This window comes from Mirounga leonina, unplaced genomic scaffold (genome assembly GCF_011800145.1).
Source record: "Mirounga leonina isolate KUSES-001 unplaced genomic scaffold, KU_Mleo_1.0 Mir_170, whole genome shotgun sequence".
Taxonomy (NCBI): domain Eukaryota; kingdom Metazoa; phylum Chordata; class Mammalia; order Carnivora; family Phocidae; genus Mirounga; species Mirounga leonina.
In genome coordinates, this window is record NW_023270433.1 from 17700482 (window position 1) to 17719933 (window position 19452).

The following is a 19452-nucleotide window of genomic DNA, read 5'->3' on the forward strand; positions in this document are numbered from 1 at the left end:
AAGGAACACTTGATTTGTACGGGACAAGAAGGCTCAGGGGAGTTTTCCTAGATGAGTGGTACAGAAACAGCCTTGCAGGGGAAACAGGGACTGGGTGGGAGGGGTTGGGCCAAGACCGCCCAGCAAAAGGAGGAACATGGTCAAAGGCTGGGAGCTGTGCTGTCACTGGAAGGGGGCTCTGGAGATGGGGAAAGACCTCTGTTCTTGATGGAACTGAGGGTGCACAGAGTAGCAGAGGGAAATGAAATTACAAGGTCCGCCTGAGGCTACAGTGCCCAGGGCTGTGAAGGGCATGCCAAGAGATCTGAAGTTTGTTCCACAGACAACCGGGAATCTTTGGTGGTTTTGAGAAAGAGTTCATGGGCGGGACTGGGGAGTCATTAGCTTGGGATCATCATGTTCTTATCAATAGAATCACAGTGCTGAAATAGCCAGGACTCATGTCTCAGGACTCCCTGCCCAGTGCTCATGGGGCAATCTGGAGTCATTCAGACTTAAGACCTATAATGGAAAGCATGGAGTCTAAGCAAACTTTTGAAGAGAGAGGGTTGATAGACTTTTCAGATATTAATTTTCTAGTGTTTTAATATCCACCAGAAAATCGTGTATCATGATTCAACCCAAAGGACCTCTTTAAGGCTCTAGAAGGATAAACAGTAGTTAGATCTCCCCAGGACTTCAGAATTTTAATTTTGTTCCACTAGGTGGAGGATGATCTAGTTCAGCCTTGAGCTCGGTCTCTGGTTGATGTTGATCAAATATTGTCTACCTTCTGGGGCTTGGTTTCCCCACCTTCTCAGCTGGGAGAGGGCACAAGGGTTATCTTGAATCTTCCCTCCTGCTCAGATAGCCTATCACATAAGTTCTCGAGATATAGGTAGTCCATCTCCTTGACTTCATACTCTGAGTGCTTAGCCTAGGACCTAACACATGGTTGAACCAATAAACATCACTGACTGCATGAAATGAATTGAGCTTTTAAGTCAAGACTGCTGTGCAATCTTTAGGGGATTTTAAATGGGAAGTTTGGAGGTGGCAATCATTTTTTAAACAAAAAAGTATAAAAACAAAGCAGATCAGTAACCCAGACAGGCTAGCATTTCCTCTCTGGCTATAAAAGATGCCGAGGAACTGAAAGACTCTGGAACAGAGAAGACTGATGGGGAGGAGGCCAAGGACACTGAAAGGTCAAGGGGAAAACCAAAAGTGAAAAAGCGTGGAGGTGGGGATATGTGTTCTAGGAACACGTTCTCTTTAATCAAAAAAATCCATGTAAGTCAGTGGTTCTCACCAGCAGAGATCTTGCCCTGCAGAGGACATTTGGTAATACATGCAATACAGCTGGGGAGTGGAGACCGCTACTGCATCTAGTGGGTCAAGGCTAAGTATCCTACAATACTAAACATCCTGCAACAAAGAATTATTCATTCCAAAGTGTCAACAGTGCTGAGGTTGAAAAATTGAGATATAAGGAACTAGGAAAAGTTACGGTAAGCAACAATGTTTGGGGAGGAAGCTGAATGTGGGGCTAAGAAATTCGGACCTGATCTAGAGATGTTTGTGGGGGAGTGGCTAGAAAATGGACACTAAGGATTGATTCTACTGGTTTTTACTTGCTGTGTGACCTTGGGCAAGTCACTTAACCTTCCTGTACCTCAGTTCCCTCATCTGGAAACCTAGCATTGGAATAGTATCTATTTCAGAGGGTCACTGCAAAGACTAAAGACTTAATACACACAAAGTATTCAAAATAGTACCTGGCACATATTACAAGCTCCCTATGTTAGCTATTCTCTTTACTATGTATAAGGTAATAGGGAGGTATAGTAGACTCAAGTTCAAGAGAGAAACAAAAGAGTGACTTCAACCACTGATAATCCTGATATTCACTGAAAAATGACCTAGAGCTGCATGATCATGTAACTATTACATTCACCCAGTTAATAATCCTTCTTCAATCAGCTTCTGCTTCAGATGACACACTACAGGCTAGATGTATCTGAGTCCGTCTCGCTGTTTGCAAGCAGTCCCTGTCTGGGCTCGGTTTTCCAGATATCCACGAGGCCTGGGCCAGCATCCGCCTGCCTCTCCAGCCCAGGCTTCTCATGGTTTTAATGATTAAGTGGAAGGAGACAGAGGAAGCCAGACATGAAGACAGTTGGAAAGATGGAAAGACAGAAAAGCCTTCTATGAAAGCGGCTGCCAGTGATACACACTGTTCACAGGGATGCCAAGGACAGAGTTGGGGACATATTTTAGAGGTTTGTTCGAGCTACTGATACTGTGCTCCTGGAGGCTTTGTTTGTAAACAGATATTTCTGCTGACACTGGGCTTTGTAAGGGTGGACAGAGTGGGGCGGGGGGTGGTGTTGGAGAAAAAGGCAGGTTGTGTCCGACAGCCTTAGACCATGTGTTTGTTGTTGAGAATACAAAGACCTCACTGTATTAAATGAAAATGCTTGTTTTACAAGGCGAGTGGGAATATGATAGGTACATGTCGAAAATGCTTCGGAAACTGAAACAACCCCATGCCACGAGGGCTTCCTGCTCCATCATGCATCCAGGGGCACACACGGAGCATGAAGGCTCAGAATCACTATCAAGGGCTTTGGGGGTTGTGGGCAAAGAGAGTCCCAGGAGCTAAGTGACTGACAGCTCCCTTCTCTGTTCCCTTTATGAAGCCTGCCCTTTCTCAAAGATCCCTCCCACTATTGCACATTCTCTATTGGTTTTCCACCACCTACTGACCTATGGGTGGAAGTTGTTATTGATCTAAAATATTAGTGTTGATAAAGAAGCTTCCAGTAGTCTAGACGCAGATTCAGAGCACCACTGGGAATACTTATAATTATATAACTATGCAAACAGAGCAGCTGAATTTTTTCAAAGTAGTTTTCAACTTCTAAAGTGGGGTTTTCAAATTGTAGTCTAGTAGAAGCAAAGGACTCAGTGGAGGTGTCTCAGGGGATTTTTTTTTCTCAAGGATTCAGAGTGACCTAAGAACAAGAATTGGAGTCTTCTAACTCTTGCCCCAGCCCTAGCACACAGCTTGGTAAATAGAAGATTACACAGATAGAAGATGGATGAGGGTATGGACTGATGGAAGGTTAGAGAGATGAAAGGATGGATGGATGGATGGGAAGAAGGGAGGTGGGTGGATGGTTAGTTGGTTGGATGGATACATGGATGCACGGATGGGAGGGAGAGAAGGAGGGAGGAAAGGAAGTGGGTGGATGGGTGGATGGATCGATGGATTCATGGATGGATGCATGGATGGAAGGGTGGATGGATATTTGGATTCATAGATTCATGGATAAAATCCAGTGAATAATTATGGTCAGGACCACCTCGGGCTACATTTGAAGTGTACTTGCCTATTTTAAACTCAGAGAAACTCAGACCAGAGTTTGAATAAACAAAGTTGTAGATTATATTTCTAAGGAATAAACTAACTTCTCCTCAGAGGAAAAAAAGCCCTAAATTCTATTTACTCCAAAAAGGGTACAGATGAAGGAAAGTGCAATTCCTCAGTCTGATATGACAACTCAACATCAACATTCTCATAGAGTATTCAGATTTTAGAGCTGGTACAGGTTTCAGGAAATGACCTCATGTGCCCCCTGCTATTAGGCATTTAAGTCATCATTTGGGCACTGCAGACCCCTTTATGAAGCTAATGACAGCCTCTCCCCAGAAAAATGTGCACACCTTCAAATTTTTACAGAAAACGGATCAGGGTTCACAAATCTGTCCAAGTCCTCCCAGAGGGTGCAAGAAAACCCCACTTCTCTGCTGATCTAAAATACCAGTGCTCTTCAGATATTTTAATTGGTGATGGTATTAGCAAGGAAATGCATGGTAATGATATTAAACAAAATACTAAATCATTACTAAAATATCATCAATAATCAATGTACACCTTGATCATGATATAATTGAGATTCTACTCTTGGCCTCATGTCATTTATTCTCCACTTCAAGGTCAGAGTGATCACCAAATCCTGTAACTTCCTAGTTCATCTGGATTAAAATCCAAATTCCATGACCTGAACTGCCTTGAGCCATGGACACCCATCTCCCAGCGGCTTGCACACCTGCTCCCTCAGCATCTTCGATGACTCTCCCTGCCTCATGGTCTGCGTGCTAGCTGTGCTCTTCCCCTCTCTCTGGAACTCTCTTAATTTATCTTTTCATATGGCTTACTCCTTATCTGTCATTCAAACCTCAGCCTGACCACCTAAACCAAAATCCCTCTACTCCAGTCTTCTCTAATGACTCCCTTTTATCGCTCATCATTGTTAATATACAAGACCTTACAACTGTTGACTCGTTTGTTGTCTTTCTCTTCACAGAAGAATATAAAGTCTATGTGGGCATAGACCTGCTCTATCTTGCTCACTACTGCATCTCTAACAGCGTCAGGTACATATTATATATTTGTTGGCTATGTGGCAATACACAGAGGTTTTCTGGAAGCTTTGGTGTTATCACTACCAAAGCAGTGGGACTCTGGGCAAATCTCTCCCCCTCTTTGGGCTTCAGACTTCTCAGGCATAAAAGGATAGTTTGGGTCCTATCCAACTGCAGGATTCAGTGATCTGAAACCTGTGTGACCACATTCAAGAGGGCCAAGCTCAAATCCCAGCACAACATGACAGGACAGAAGGAATGGTCAGGAGAATTGGGCTCTACTGACCCTCTGCTCTAATTTGGGATAGAACTTGGGATAATTGTCTTGCCTCATCCGGACATCTGATTCTTCATCTCTGACCTGAGGAAACTGGTCCAGATGTGTTGTAAATTTACTCATTTATTCCTCCAGCAATCTCCCCACAAATATCTATTGAACTGCTGCCACGTGCCAGGCCCTGGGAAGGTGCCCTGAGCACAGCAGACCTGATTCCTGCCATCATCCTGCTCCCTTATATTCTGGGAGGTCTCCAAGGCACAGGTGAAGGTTGCAGGAGGAGCATGGGTGCATCCCACACAGTTACACCTGGTTCTTCGCAGCTCTCTCCAGGGATGGGGCTGGAGAAGCTGATAGAAAGCCATGGGGAAAAATCCTTAAAGCTAACAGAATGGTACGCTGGCTCAGCAGACAGAAAGGGAGGCAGAGCGGCAGGGAAGGATGGTAAGAACACACACAGGTGACTAGTCAGCCCAGAGACATGAGGAAATACCTAACAGCTGGTGCCATTCATAACATGTTTGCCTTCACTGCTTGGCCCTTACTAGGGTCCATGATATCATTTCTCAATGCACCTTTCCTTCACAGCACCCACTTCCAGTCACCCCATTTTCTCTCCTATTGGGAGCCATCTTCAATTCACTCAACAAAGTTTTTGGAGTATGGATGGGCAGGGCTGGTACTGTGCTAAAGCAAGGAATAAAGAGAGATGAAGACAGAAATCGTCTCTGCTCCTAGGGAGCTTGGAGACAGGTGCGGAGAGACAGACGTATACGAAGGCAAACACATCAGAGTGATAAATGCGATGAGGGGTGGATTTAAGGGGCTGCTGGACTTGATTTGGGTGGTGATGGATGGAATTGTCTAATCATTTCCTAGTGTCATGCTCCTCAAAGCTACTCTGGGCCAATGTCCTCAGCTGAGACATGAATCAAAAAGTGTTTATTGTTCTAATTTGATTTATGGCTCTACATCTAAAATGGCATGCATGATAGATCCACATGCAAGGCAAAGCATACACTCCACATACATCCACATACTATCTACTTGCTGAGAAAATCTCTGCCCCTTTCCAGTGGAAGGGGCCTCTTATGCCTCTGAAAGCTCAGAACACTTTCTAGCCCTGTAATAAACATGGGTGTTCAAGAACACAGTGTTTCTGCCTCTCTGCTTCCCCAGGACGCTATTAATTGCTTCGTTATAGTAGTTACCATGAGGTTATGTATCTGTTTACCAGTCTGCTTCCGCTGCTAGGACTGGGAACTCCTAAAGGGATGGAACCATGCCCTGTACTTCTTTTTAGTCCCTACCTCCTGGTTCAATGTGTAATATACAGAAACTAAAGGGTGCCCAACAACTATCCATTAATGGATGGATGGATGGATGGATGGATGGATGGATGGATGGATGGATGGATGGATAGATGGATGGATAGGTGGGTAGGTGGGTGGGTGGGTGGATGGGTACGTGGGAGAAAGGAAGGTTGGTTGGTTTACTTCTAATAGATTGCCATTTCCTACTGAACCTCACAGAATGCCGAGGACAGAGCCTGGCACATAAGAAGTGCTTAAATTACCAAACAGCTGTATGATGTTTTCTAGTAGGTCACTAATGTGAACCCACCAATGTAACTGTCATCCCTCCCACCCCCACTGCTCCCGCAAAGGAAAATAAAGTGATCCAATGGAATGAGCACTGATTTGAAAGTCAAGAGATCTGAGTTATAGTTATGATTTTGCTACCAACTTGCTGCTTCATGTTAATCAAATCAGCTTAATTTAACAAGTTAACTTGCCTGGACCTCAGTTTCTCCATCTGTATATTGAGCATATTTGATAAAGCAGAGGGAAAGGGATGAACCAGATGTGGTATTTTTTTTTTTTTTTTTAGCAGATCACATCTAATCAGCCCAGTGGGGCTGTTCTATAAAGGAGTCATCTTGAGAGCTTACTACTGGTACTACGGGGGCTTAATCGGGTCTAGTGAGAACACACCACAAAATCAGCCTTGCCACTCCAGGGTCATTCTCCTACTCAGAACCCCAGAGTTCATGCAGCATGATCATCTACACACATCTCAGATTCAGCTCAGAGTGCATCAGGCCGCTCCTCAGAGGGTGACGGTGGGTCTCTGTCGAGCATAGTTGGGGGAACGGACCTAAGCTATGATTCCCAAACAAGGAGTTCAGAAAAGTTTTTGGCAGAGAGCAGCCTTGAAAAAAGTGTCTATTTCCCAGCAGACCACTTATAAGTGAAAAATGCTCTCATGGACGTCAATGGTCTTTTGTTCAAAAGTCACCTCCAAATAAAATATATTTCATATACCAAAGAGATTTCTTAGCCACTGTCTTTGAAATCTTAAAATGTTCATTCAGATTCTTCTTCCATCTCTCCCGCCCTCCATTCCTTCCCTTTCCAGTCTATAACCAATCTCGAAATGTTTCCGTTAGTCACTGGGGGCACCATCTTCGGTCCCTTCCTTCCTTCATCCATCCACGTAACCACGCATGTATGTATCCTCTCATGGAACATTTTCTGGACAACGACTGTGTTCCAAGCTATACTCTTAAGCCTGTGGATAAAGATCAAATTAAACTGGCCTGGGTTTGAACCCCAGTCCCACCACCCTTTAGCTGTGGGGCCTTCAGCAAGTCATGTAACTTTCTAAACCGATTTCAGAGGGTTCAAAGTGTAGCGCTCAGCACAATGCCAGCCCATAGTAAGTGCTCATTATAAGCTTGCTGCTTTTATTACTGTCATTACTGCTGAGAATGCGTACCTTCTCCCAAGGGTATATAAACAGCGGATAGAGGATTCCAGATCCTGAGGTCACCACAAGGTCTCACAAGATCAAGGGAAGCAGATGGAAAGGCCCCCCTATCGGGAAGGAGGGAAATGGATGAAAACCCAAGCAACAGATATGACTTCCAGGGCACTAGAGGCCCGGTAAGAACCTGATAAGGAGGAGAGGGGGAAATCTGAGAGCAGAGCAAAGCTTGGGATTATGTGCCACGGTGCACACACCAAACAAATCCTTTGCAAACAGGCGAAGGGCGGAGAGGGGAAGACCAAGGCTAAAATGTGGCTTGGATTAGAGAGGATGAAATGTGAGTTGAGGAGGCATTGAAATGCACTGCCCCCTCCCCCCTCTGTTTTGGAAGGCCAGATTTCTTTTCCCTTTTGACTTATTCGCTCAAGGGGAAATGGAATTAACCACTGTGTAATGTTTTTGAGTGTGACGCATGGGTTAGGTCATGTGCTTTGGTTACGTAATGCAACATGCCTGAGGTTCCTAAGCTCTTTCTCTCGGAATCATTAGACATGTAGCTGGTTTTCCTAGCCAGTCATGCATTCATTAAACAGAAATGTACATAGTACCTTTATAAGCCAGAGGCTGTGCGAGGCAGTGGAGAAGTTGAGATGACCCCAAATATGCACACAATTAAATGTGATAAAAAATTCCAGGTGTTTTGGTATATGTGTGCAGAGGGTATTGCGGAGACAGATGGATTAGAGAGGTGGGGAACAATTAGGAAGGGTTTCCCAGAAGGGAGTCTTGAGCAGAAACCCAAAGAAGCTGTTCTGCAAAATGGTACAGTCAGGAATACAGGAAATACACCAGCTAAAGAAAATGAGGTGGAAAAAAAAAAAAAAGCCTAGGGTATCTGGGGTGAATTGCAGATAATGCCAGTGCTATTGAAGGGCCTCTAGCTAGAGACTCACATTTTGGAAAACACTGACTGTTGGACATTGGGAGAGAGACTGAAGGGGTGCAGTGCAGGAATTGAGGCTCAGAGAGGCAGGCATCACAATACTAGGGAAACAGTCAAGGCAAGAGGTCCAGAGGGTCTTAAGCCAAGAAGAGGGAAGATTGGCTATAAAAATGTTAAGGAGGCAGGATAGACAGAAATGGATGACCGAGTATGGTGGCTGATCTATCTAGAGTGGGTGACACCAGACAAGAACACAAGGAATTTTGGAGAAATGATGATTCAGCTTTGGACATGTTTGAAGTGCATGTTAACATGTCTAGTGGATCTGTGAGTCTGGAGTCCAGCAAAGCCAGCAGATAAATGATGCTCACCAGCAGAGAGATGGTGATTACTCGATGGGAAAGGATGCAAAGTCAGGGGACAAGCTGACAGAGGCTTGGCCTAAGACTCAGAGGACAGAGGACCTTACCCAGCTCGCTCACTGATTTGGACCAGTCTTCTCCCACCGACCCTCAGTTTCTCATCTATGGAAAGAACGGCTTCGATGCATCCTTCTGACTCACCCACCTTGGTTCTTGGGACTTACTACATGAACTGTTCATGGAACAGTACAGTCTGGATTCATTTCTTGGGTTTTCTGCTCAGGTACTTTGCATCTCTTAGAACAAGGCCATCTTGTACCTGATATGCCTGTTATCATATCTTCTTCTATTTTTTCATCAGCCTTTGTAGCTGAAAGACCTACAATGTCATTGGGAGAAATAACCCCTTTGTATGAACACATGTGGTCATATTCTGCCCAGCCACATTTCATGTTTATAGAGGAACAGGAATTAAGAAAAGATAGAATGGGACAGATACAGGAGTAACTTCTTGACTACCAAGGGGACAGGTCCAAGTTAGACCATGAGCTTCTTGAAGGTAAAAGGCTGGACATGTTCCCCATAATTAGATCCATGGATGCCAATCTGTGACCTTCCACCTTCTAGACTCTCTGTTTCCTCCAAATGAACTGGACCCTGGGACCTTTTCAGGTTCTCTAAAATTGAAGAAGGGTCACTTCTACTCTTCCAGGGTCTGGAAGTGGGTCTGTGGCAAATAATACTGAAAAACAAATGCTCTTTTTCTTGTTTCAAGAAAAATCTAAGTAGTCAAAGAAAATATGTTAGGTATGAGGAACATAGAGAGTGGAAGGAGGGGGAAAAGAAGGAGCAAGAGGTACTTCATTGATAACAGTGCTGGGGAGTCACAGAAGGAAAATAGGCTAACAGATGGCCACGGAGCATAGAGTTTTAGTATTTTACTTCATGGAATAATCTGAATAACACATTATGCAAGACTAATAGGTCAGTGGCCACCATGATGCTCAGGACCTTGCCTGAAATGGCTTTTGTAGAGTAAGAAATTATAAAATGTGAGTAATTTAAACATGAGCCAAGTAAGTGACCACCAGAAAAGTGACTCAGTGAGTTTTTTTGGGTATTTCTGGCAGTGATTATTAGCAAAATGACTGAGATGGCTTCCAGCTATTGGGAAGTACCAATATTAACTAAATAATGTCTTCAGTCAGTCTTTGACTAAAATTCTACCCATTAGTACTTTGCTTTTTGATATAAAGCTTTCTGGGGAGATATTAAAGTATATACATGTCCATGGAAGAGCAAAATTCTAAGTTGTTGTCAGACAATGAAACCTTAGCAAGAAGGAATACCGGGTCATTTTTCAAGAATGAGTGTTGCCAGGGGTGAGGAAGCAGAAAGTGTGTGGGCACCCAGCCCTCAAGGGGGACAGGCACCACCTAGTGGAGGAAAATGCACCAAAAACCAGGAAGAAAACTGGAACTATTGCCAAGTTTATAATTTTGTCTTAGGTCAGTCCTGATTAGGATTATAGAATCCTAGGAGATCTCTGCTAGGAGGGTCTTTAGGGCAAAGATAAACTCACCCCTACTCCAACTATACAGATGAGGAAAACTGGCCCCCAAGAAGGAAAGTGACTTGTCCAAAGTCACACAGTGAGCTAGTGACTGGATGGCTCTAGAACTGACATCTCCTAATCCACTGCTCTTCCTTCTCCAATACACCATGGTCTTCTCTAGATAGCCTTGGGTCTACTCTTAAGACTCTTCCTCAATGCCACTTCGCATTACCGTCTCCCCTGACCACCCATCCAAATCTCACTCCTCCTGTGACCCCACCTCTATAATGTGCCGCAGACTTCCTTCTCTATTTTTCTTCATGAGCACATAAATGTGTGACATAGTCACTCACTCATTTATACTCTGCGTCCACCTCCTTCTCCATCCCTGAACATAAACTTCTTTAGAGCAGGGATATCTTCCTCATATTCTCAGTGCTCTGGATTCAGGGCCCCACATGGTACCTGGCATGTAACAAGAACTCAATAATGACTTGCTGATTGATGCCTGGGCAGGGGATGGACACATTTTTACTGTGTCCCTTGTTCTGATCTGATTAGATTCTCTACCATGAGGACACATTGCTTTCGTAATACGAAACAATAGAGTGTTTATTGTTTTGCCTTTCACTTTACTTTCTGTTTGATGTTAAGATGAGAGTAATGTATCTTTCCCACGTGGTAAAAGGGAAAGGCAATCCCTGGCTCTGCCAAAGGAGATAAGCCTGTCCAACTCACAGAGTTATTGAGAGAATTAGAACTAACGTGTGGCAAGGTGGCAAGGGTCGGTCGCACATAACACCAACATGAGTTAACGTTTACTGTGCTTACCCATGGTCTAGATTCCATTACTAAGCATTTTCCACATGGAGGCTCAGTTAATCTTCAAAACAACCCCATGAAGTAGGAGCCAGTGTTATCCACATTTTACAGATGGGAAAAGTGAAGCTTGGAGATATTAAGTAACTTGCCCAAGGTCATGCGACTAGCAGGTGGGAGTCAGGAAACCAAACTCAGGCCATCTGACTCTGGCGTCCCATGATCAACCACTACAAAATACTTCCTCGGTAAACTTAGGCCCCTTCCCTGTTTCCTGATAGTGTCAACTTCTCCTGAGATATGGCAGAGGCAGGTCATTTCCCCAGAGCTCGAGGAGTTTCTAGGAAGTTCCCAGGGCAATTGGAGATGGAGAGAAATGAGGAGCCAGAAAAGTGAGAAATAGGAATATGTGGAAATGTGTGTGTGTGTGTGTGTGTTGTCATAATATGCTTTGGATTGTCACAGTGACTTGCAGATCCTGGGGGATTCTTCTGCATGGTATCAAAGATGCTAAATGCTTCACAGTGTGGGAGATGGTTCTATACAGCCAAGAATGTCCTCACTCAAAAGCTTCTTACTGCCCAGCAGGGTTCCACTGGCCCCTCCTAGAGGCAGCTGGGAAGCCTCCCCTCAAGCTCTCCCAGGATAGGCAGTCACCTGAGTTTGCGAGAGTGCAGAGAGGAGGGCAGAGGGAGCTCCTAGTGTCTGAAGTCCAGACTGCACCCCGACTTTCATTTGACTGCTGTGTGACCTTGGGAGAGTCCCTGACCCTCCCCAAGCGGGCACTTCAGTATTAGAACACCTATCAGTTCACAGAACATACAAGGATCTAAGAAGATTTCAATTCTTCCTATGGTGCTCAAACTCTTAATTTATTATTAACTTTTTTTTATGGAAATCCTTAACTATACATGGAGGGACAAATGAAAAATGTATTGAAGCCCATCATTTCTATCACCTGTTCCCAACAACTGTTATCAGTCTGCTGATCTTCTTTCATCTAGCACACCCACTATGACTTTTTTTGTTGGGTTGTTCTGGAGCATTTTAAACAAATAAAACAGACATAATGTAGTTTAACCCATAAATACTTCGGGACACATTTCTAACAGATTAGGGGCCTTAAGTATACATAATAACATTACCATTATCACACATGGACAGAATTAACAATAATTCCTCCATGTCATTCCCTGTCCGTTTGACTCTGTTCCATTCCTTCAAATTGAATCTTACAGAAGTGCACAGTTCACACAGAATATGGTGAAAGGAAAGTGGGGGGTGGGCAGAAACCTGCCCTTCAGCCTCTCCCAGGGGATCCCTACGATTGTGCGGTACAGTTTGAAAGCCCCTATTCTATCCTGGCACCCCCGGGGCACCCTGAGAACATGGAGGCCCAATGAGCAGTTGTCAAGGTCAGGCAGCAAGTAAGCGAGCGGTAGGATTCCGTGGACCTGTGAAGTCCCAACATCAAAGGGCTCCAGTGAGGTCACAGGTGTGAAAAGATTTGCTAACTTGATCACTATTTATCATTTGCAATGTGAATAATGATAATGAAGGCGCCTTCCCAGGAATGACCTTGATGGCACCAATTCCTCACATCTCTCACCTTCTGGCCCCTCCCCCTCCTCCTCCTGCTGACATGTGGACCCGGTTCTGATCTTGGCCAAGAGCTTCTGCCACCACTGGCTCACTGAGTTCCTGTGACAACCTGTGACAGGGGGATGTTGAATGTAACCATACCCAAAATGTTGTCCCCTGAGGCCCCAGTGGTTGAGTTAGAGGCCCCGGGTCCCACAGCTCAGAGGAGGCCAAGCCAGTACTTGAACTCAGAGCTCCTGAGGCCCTGTTTCAGGTCTTCAAAGGAGCCAAGGGGCCAAGATCCACAGGTCAGTCCTCAGTTAAGTATTTCCAGTAAGTACATCAAGGCATGAAGCGGAGACTTTGTGCAGCAGAAGAAAGAGACGGGGGCATTGAGAGAAAGGAAGGGGACCCAGCTGAGGGGGGAAGTAGGCATTTGCTGGATTCCTGAGCCCTTGGCCTTAGGTCGACAAGGCACGTGCCAGCTGTCGATGGGGTCCTCCTACCCAGGGCACTTGGGGATCTTCCCTCCTCCTCATCTGAGACAGTGAAAGCCAGTACTGGTTTCAGAGTGGTCTCAGATGATGGGGCTCTGAAATAACAGGAACATATTCCTTCCTACAGAACTAGCCCAGTGCAAAGTGAAGAATGCCTCAGAAATGAGCTTCCCTTCCTTCGCAGTGAGGCGCCCCTCCCAACCACTTGGAGAGATTCATTTAAAATCAAATGCATAGAACTCAGTGTTACCACTCCACAGGAGTGTTAGCACTTTAGAGGTGACCCCTGATGGAGAGAGTGTAGTTTCACACACAGGAATGGCTCTGGAAGAATGCGATGTCAGGGCCATGGCACCCAGGGGTTTGGGGTCAGCAGGGGAACTGAGAATGAAAGAACGGTCCCTTCTGGTGTTTGGCAACTCAGAACCGAGACAGGTAAAATTCTCTGAAATCTTAGCCACTAACCAGCTCAGTAAATGCGAAATACTACTTCCCCTTTGGGCCTCAGTTTCCCCTCCAGCAGAGCAAGGAGACATTGAGCTAGATCAGTGATTCTCCCCACTGGTGGTCCTTCCAAGTTACCCAAGAAGGCTTTGAAATACCCCAGCGCCCAGGCCAACCCCAGACCCCTGACATCAGCATCCCTGGGATACGGCCTGGGCATTGGGATGTTTGAAAGGTTAATAATTCCAAGTGTTGCCAGGGTTGTGAACTACTGAACGATATGGTCTCCCAGGCCCCTCTGAGAGGGCACAGTTTGTGAATATAGTTTAATTCTTAGCCCCTGAAATATCCTGGCCCTCAGTTTCCTTGTTGCACAATGAGCTGCTTGTCCTGGTCCATGCCTAGGCTGACACCACACGAACCATTCTCGAGCTCCACACCTCTGAGCTTCGAGTTTGCTTTCTTCGATGCAGAGAAGTGAGGGTGGTGCAGCCTCCCTCACCCCAGCAGGCTACATGAATGGCTGCTTGGGGAAAAGGATAAGTTGAGGGCATCTGGGGAAGGACCAAGAGGCATGTGACAGTACATCTGTGACCTGGACCCCACTATGACCACTGTCTGCCTTTTGTTCCCAAGCATGCATGCTCTCTTCAGTGCTAACTGGTTTTCTTATTCATTGGTCCAGTGGTCTAGACTTCCTCTGGCTCTTACCACCAAGGGGTCATCCAAGTAGGTCAAAGAAGAGGAAATGAAAGTGCAAGGGAAGGATTTGGGGGGGGGGGTTGTCTGTCTGTCCCCTGAGATATGCGGTCTACTCTAGATAAACTCCCCCAGTAACTCAAGAGGGGACACCCTAACAGTACAAATAGGCCCGACTTCCTGAAGGCCAAGTTAGCAAACTGGAAAAGGGAATGTGGTTACTTACTGGATCCCGTTACCGTTGACCAAGTCCCTAATAGGAGCTGACACTGTGCCAGGTACTTTCTGCATGTTTACTTCACTGCAATATCCCAGGATCACTATGCCCATTTTACAGATGAAGAAACAAAAGGATAGAGAGATGAAAAAATGGCTGGATTCAAATCACACGGCAAGGAACCGGCAACAGATATCCCAAGGCCAGTCTGCCTAATCTGGCATGAAAGGAAAAACAGACCTGCTAGGTCAAATCCAGAGTTCCACGTGAGATTTAGACTCATTTTCTATCCTCTTAAATCTGTAGGTCCATGGTCAGCACCCAGAAATGCAGAAAGGAATGGGAACATTCTGCAGCAGGGCTAAAGAAGGGAACGTGAACTGTTTCTTCTCTCCCCAGAAAGATTGCTAAAGAGGGAACGGGCAGTTAAAACTCAAGTTCACATACGGGCTCTGCTTCCCTGATGGCCTGTGGGGCTGTGGACTAAGTCACCTCCACTATCTGAGACTTCATCTCCTCATTTGTAAAATAAAGGAGGTGATGCCCACCTCCCAGGGTGTTTGAGAGGGTGAAGTGTAAAGGCTCAAGGCAGGTGCCTCGCCCAGTGTCCGGCCCCTTGGAGGCATCCAGGAAGAGCTGCCTCCTTCCTGCCTTTAAGTGTCTTCAATCCATAAGGGCAAGACTAAGCTCTCTGGAAAATCATGCCCAATAATAAGAGTGAAGTTTCTGGAGCACTTACAATACACCAAGTCCAGTGCTGAGCACTTTCCATGTGTGAGCTCATTTAATGAGGAGGTACTTCTGCTATCCTCACGTTGTAGATGAAGCTGAAGCCCAGAGGGGTCAACTAGCTTACCCGAGGTCACCCAGCCAGTTAGGGGCAGAGGTAGATTCTCACGTACGTAACCTGATGGCTAAAACTGGCTTCTAACCCTTGCAATATTCTAGACCCTAGATGTGACTACGACCTTCGGGGGTGAGCCATGTTAATAGAGGGACTCCTTGAAACCCAGCCTTCCCTGTTCCAGCACTTCTGAAGTTGGGGAAATGCAGGCACTCTTTTTTGGGGGGTTGGTGGGTAGTAGGAAGTGGGGGCTGCAGAAGGGAGGAAATAAAAAGATTCTTCTGACTAGCCAGCAAACTCAACAGTCCAACATTTGGAACAAAAGAAAAAAAGTGTGGCAAACAGAGGTGTTGGACAGGATTCAGGTAAATCCCTTTCCCCTTCAGAGCAGGAATGCTGGATCACTAAGGGATGGGGTGGGAGGAGGGCAGCACTTGTGGGGTCCACATTTCACTTATCTAACACGTCAGGAGAAACTTTAACAAGATTAACTGCTGCTCGGGGTCTCTGCTCCATGGAGCAAATTGAGTCTATTGTTTTCTTTTTCTTCTCCTTTCTCTTTCTTTGGACTGAAGGGTTTTGGGGAGGGTGCCTTTGGGGATGAGGGGCAGGGGTCTGGATCCTGCCGGACGGGACAAAAGCAGAGGAGTGTGGAAGAAAGCACCCCCCACTCCCGCCGGACTTGAAAGGGAGCCCAAATTGCCGTGCACGAAGGCAAGGCTGTGCCTAGGTGGTGGGTCCAGGAGGTGATACTAGACGTGTTCTCTCAGCAGTGTGTGTGGGGGGTAAGGCCTGGAAGGTGCATGCCTGAGATTAAAACCGAGTTCCGGCCCTCCAGGAGCTATGTCATCCAGCAGCACCCCTCCCTCCCATTTCTGTCTCCCTACCTGGCTACAGAGAGAACTGCGGGGACGGGGCGGGGGGGGGGGGGGGCGGGTAACCCCTACGGACCCCTTTTCACTGTAGCCTTAAAGGATTCTTCAATCCTCAAGACCCTCCGTCATTGGTTGGGCCCATGGGAGAAGCCTGGACACAAGTACTTTCTAACTTTGTTTTTGCCTGCATCAGCCTTTCCCTTTTTATTTATTTATATATATATATATTTTTTTTTTCTTCTTCCCTTTTGGAAAAATAAAAGGCATGTTTTCTGAGCTTCAGAAGCACGCTGCTCCTTCCCTCCTTCCCCCTGCCTCTCCTGAGCGCGCCTGTCTGAACCAGTGTCAGTGAAGTTTGAACCGGGGCAGAAATAGCATCCCAGGCTGATCTGGGAGCACAGCCCGCCTACCAGGAGCAGCAAGGCCTGCCTCTGCCAGACGACAGACCCGGTTAACAGCACCGTAAAATTAGACCTTTACGAAACCCAATTGAATCCTGCAGCAAAGCGTGATGTAAGGCAGCCTGGCCTGACAGCAAGGCAGCAACCCTCTGCCTGAAATAGCAGTGCGCTCCCTGCTGAGAGATGCCTGCTCTCTCAAGATAGGGGACCAGGGATTCCTACGAAAGTGGCGACGCCCAGCCGGAGGGAGCCGGCCGAGGTCAGGCAGCAAACCGGGCGCCGGAGGTCGCGGGCGGGCAGGACGTGGCTGGGCACCGGCGTCCGGGCTGCCCACCTAGGCCCTGCCTCTCCCCGCCTGAACTTACACGAACGGAGGAAGGAGCCGAAAAAAAGTGCTTCTGCAAAGAACCTCTGTTTGTTTGCTTTTTAATTCAAGGAGAAGCAGGTTCTTTTTAGTCCAACAGTCTGTACCGTGTGGAGGATACGCAGAATGAGTCTTTTCTGGCTCAGGGCCAGGTGTTTACACACCGCCAATTCTGGCTCAGACTCAACAAGGGGAGGGAAAAAAAAAATCCACCAGAATCCTCAGGAGAAAAGCTCCTGGCTTTCTGGTACTACGGGACAGCGGTGCCTTTTCTTTCTTTCTTCCTTCCTTCCTTCTTCTTCTTCTTTTTTTTTTTTTTTTTTTCATTTTGAGAGGAATGTTATTTCCACACATAAAATGGGCCAGGCATTTTATACAAGCAATAATAACCTAATGTCCCCCATCCAATTAAAGTATTTTACTGCACAATCTTTGTGTGAGAGAGTGAATGAGTGCTCAAGAGAACGCGTGTGAAGAGAGGCTCCTTGTCTGAATTATAGACATTTATAAAGCAGGCTCCTGAGGAATCCCAGGTGTTATATATATATATTTTTTAAAAATGTATTTACTACCTTTTCATTGATGATACCTATATAACCCTGGGCCCTCCCCTCTGGAGGAAAAGCATTCCAACTCACTAGCATGACAGGTAAAGCTTAGGAAAAATCAGATCTACTCTTTTTTTTTTCCATCATCCCCAAGGAGTAGGCTCTGTGCTTCTCCGATGTTCCGAAAGAGAAGTAAACATACCATAGCCCTGAATTATCACCATCATCATCATTATTATTATAAATAACACTTTACCTCTATTCTACAGTATACCCCGCTTCAGGTGCCTAGGACCTGGGAGCTAACAGTGAATGAGCTCAGTTTCCCTCTCCTTCTTGGGGTGGTGGTGGGGGAACAGTGAGAAAAAAATAGCATGTGATGACGTCAGATGTGGGGGAAAGTCACTTTCTTGCTCTCGGTTTGGGAGGGAGCGGGAGACTGGGAGCTTTGGGGACAGATTCTTGCTATAGCAGCAGAGTTTGGGTCCCCTGAAATGGGCTTCACTGTGCATCAGCACAATATCTGAGAAAGTCCACAGCAAGACAGAAAGAGGCAGAACTGCCAGAACTCACAGTTTTCCCTTCGAAGAAAGTGTGTGTGTAAGGGGGTGGGATCGCGAACCGCCTCCACGCGTTTCCTAGCTGCAGTGAAGGGGGAACCCCTACTCTCACTTTAAGACGTCCTAGGACATGGCAAGATTGTTTGTGCAGGAAGGGAATCTCCCAGTCTCAGTCAGAAGAGGCAAAACTTTCCTTCTCTCCTCCAGCGCCGCCCCCCCTCCGCCCCCCAGTTGTATTAAAGGCATTGCCACAGATTCATTTAGAGGGGGGGAAATGGATGTTGGAGCATTTCTAAGGTTTGCAACCCTCGCAAAGTGTCCGGTTTCACTATGGGCTTTGCTGTGGAACAGGGAAAGGGAGGGTGAAGAGGGAGAACTCAAATTCATTACGGGCTCGTAAAAGTCCCAAATGAGGAAAGCGCCCCGTTTCGCAGCCCAGTCTGGAGAAGACTGGCTGGGTGTGCATTAGAAAGGTTTTGCCCAAGTCCTGAGCGACAGGCAGTGGGCTTTAAAAGCCAGGGTATGGGATGGCGGGGTGTGTGTGTGCAGGGGAGAAGGGGGTGCATGCCACAGGCAGGCATCAAGCAGAAAACAACTTTGGGGCACTTCGAGGACTTCTAAGTCCTTCTGATCACAACAACCCTGTTCTTTCAGGCTTTCAGGGTAATGGGCCCAAATGAAGGGGTGGGGGCTCACGTCCATTAAAAAGTCAAAGAACTCAATAATCCCCTGGCCTCTTTTCACATGCATCCCTATTGGGTCATCCTCCCCTCCATCCCGAACAGAGACGGTCCCTCTGACCATCTCGAACACGATGTACGGGCACAAGGCTCCCCAGGGATCAGCCCTCACTGACTGCGGGTCCGGCCCCCAGGAGCGCTCCCTGAGTTCCTCCCCAGGGACCAGGCAAAAAGCCTTCCTAGTGCGCCCATTCCGCAGATGGGGCAAAGTGAGGCTTGCAGCTCGCCCGGGTGCCTCGGTGCCTCCAGCCGGGCTTCTCCCGCCCAGACACACCAGCCAGCCCCCAACCGGCCCCGCCACCCAAGCCCGGGCACCCGCCGGGGCGCCCTCGCCTACCTGCGATCACCGCCGGAGACCTCTGGCCCCCCTCCGCTCGCAGCCACACTTGCAGCGTGAACGCGTCCCGGGGCAGCTCGAGGTCGGCCCGGAGGCGCAGCTGCTCGCCGCGCCCGCTGAAATAGAGCGCCCGGCTCGGCGGGCTCGGCTCCTCGGCGGCGCCTCTCGCCTCCCGCTGCTGCCGCCGCCGGGGGACGCGCACGGCTTCCC

At 47.0% G+C, this 19452-nt stretch overlaps 1 protein-coding gene across 1 annotated transcript in view; it reads right to left on the reverse strand.

Moving 5' to 3' along the window:
- PAPPA (pappalysin 1) overlaps positions 1-19452 on the reverse strand; it is a 240175-nt gene that overhangs the window by 219752 nt on the left and 971 nt on the right. Inside the window, exon 2 of the mRNA XM_035016597.1 lies at positions 19243-19446. Within this exon, the coding sequence (XP_034872488.1) occupies positions 19243-19446 (204 nt within the window). The remainder of the gene's footprint in view (positions 1-19242; positions 19447-19452) is intronic.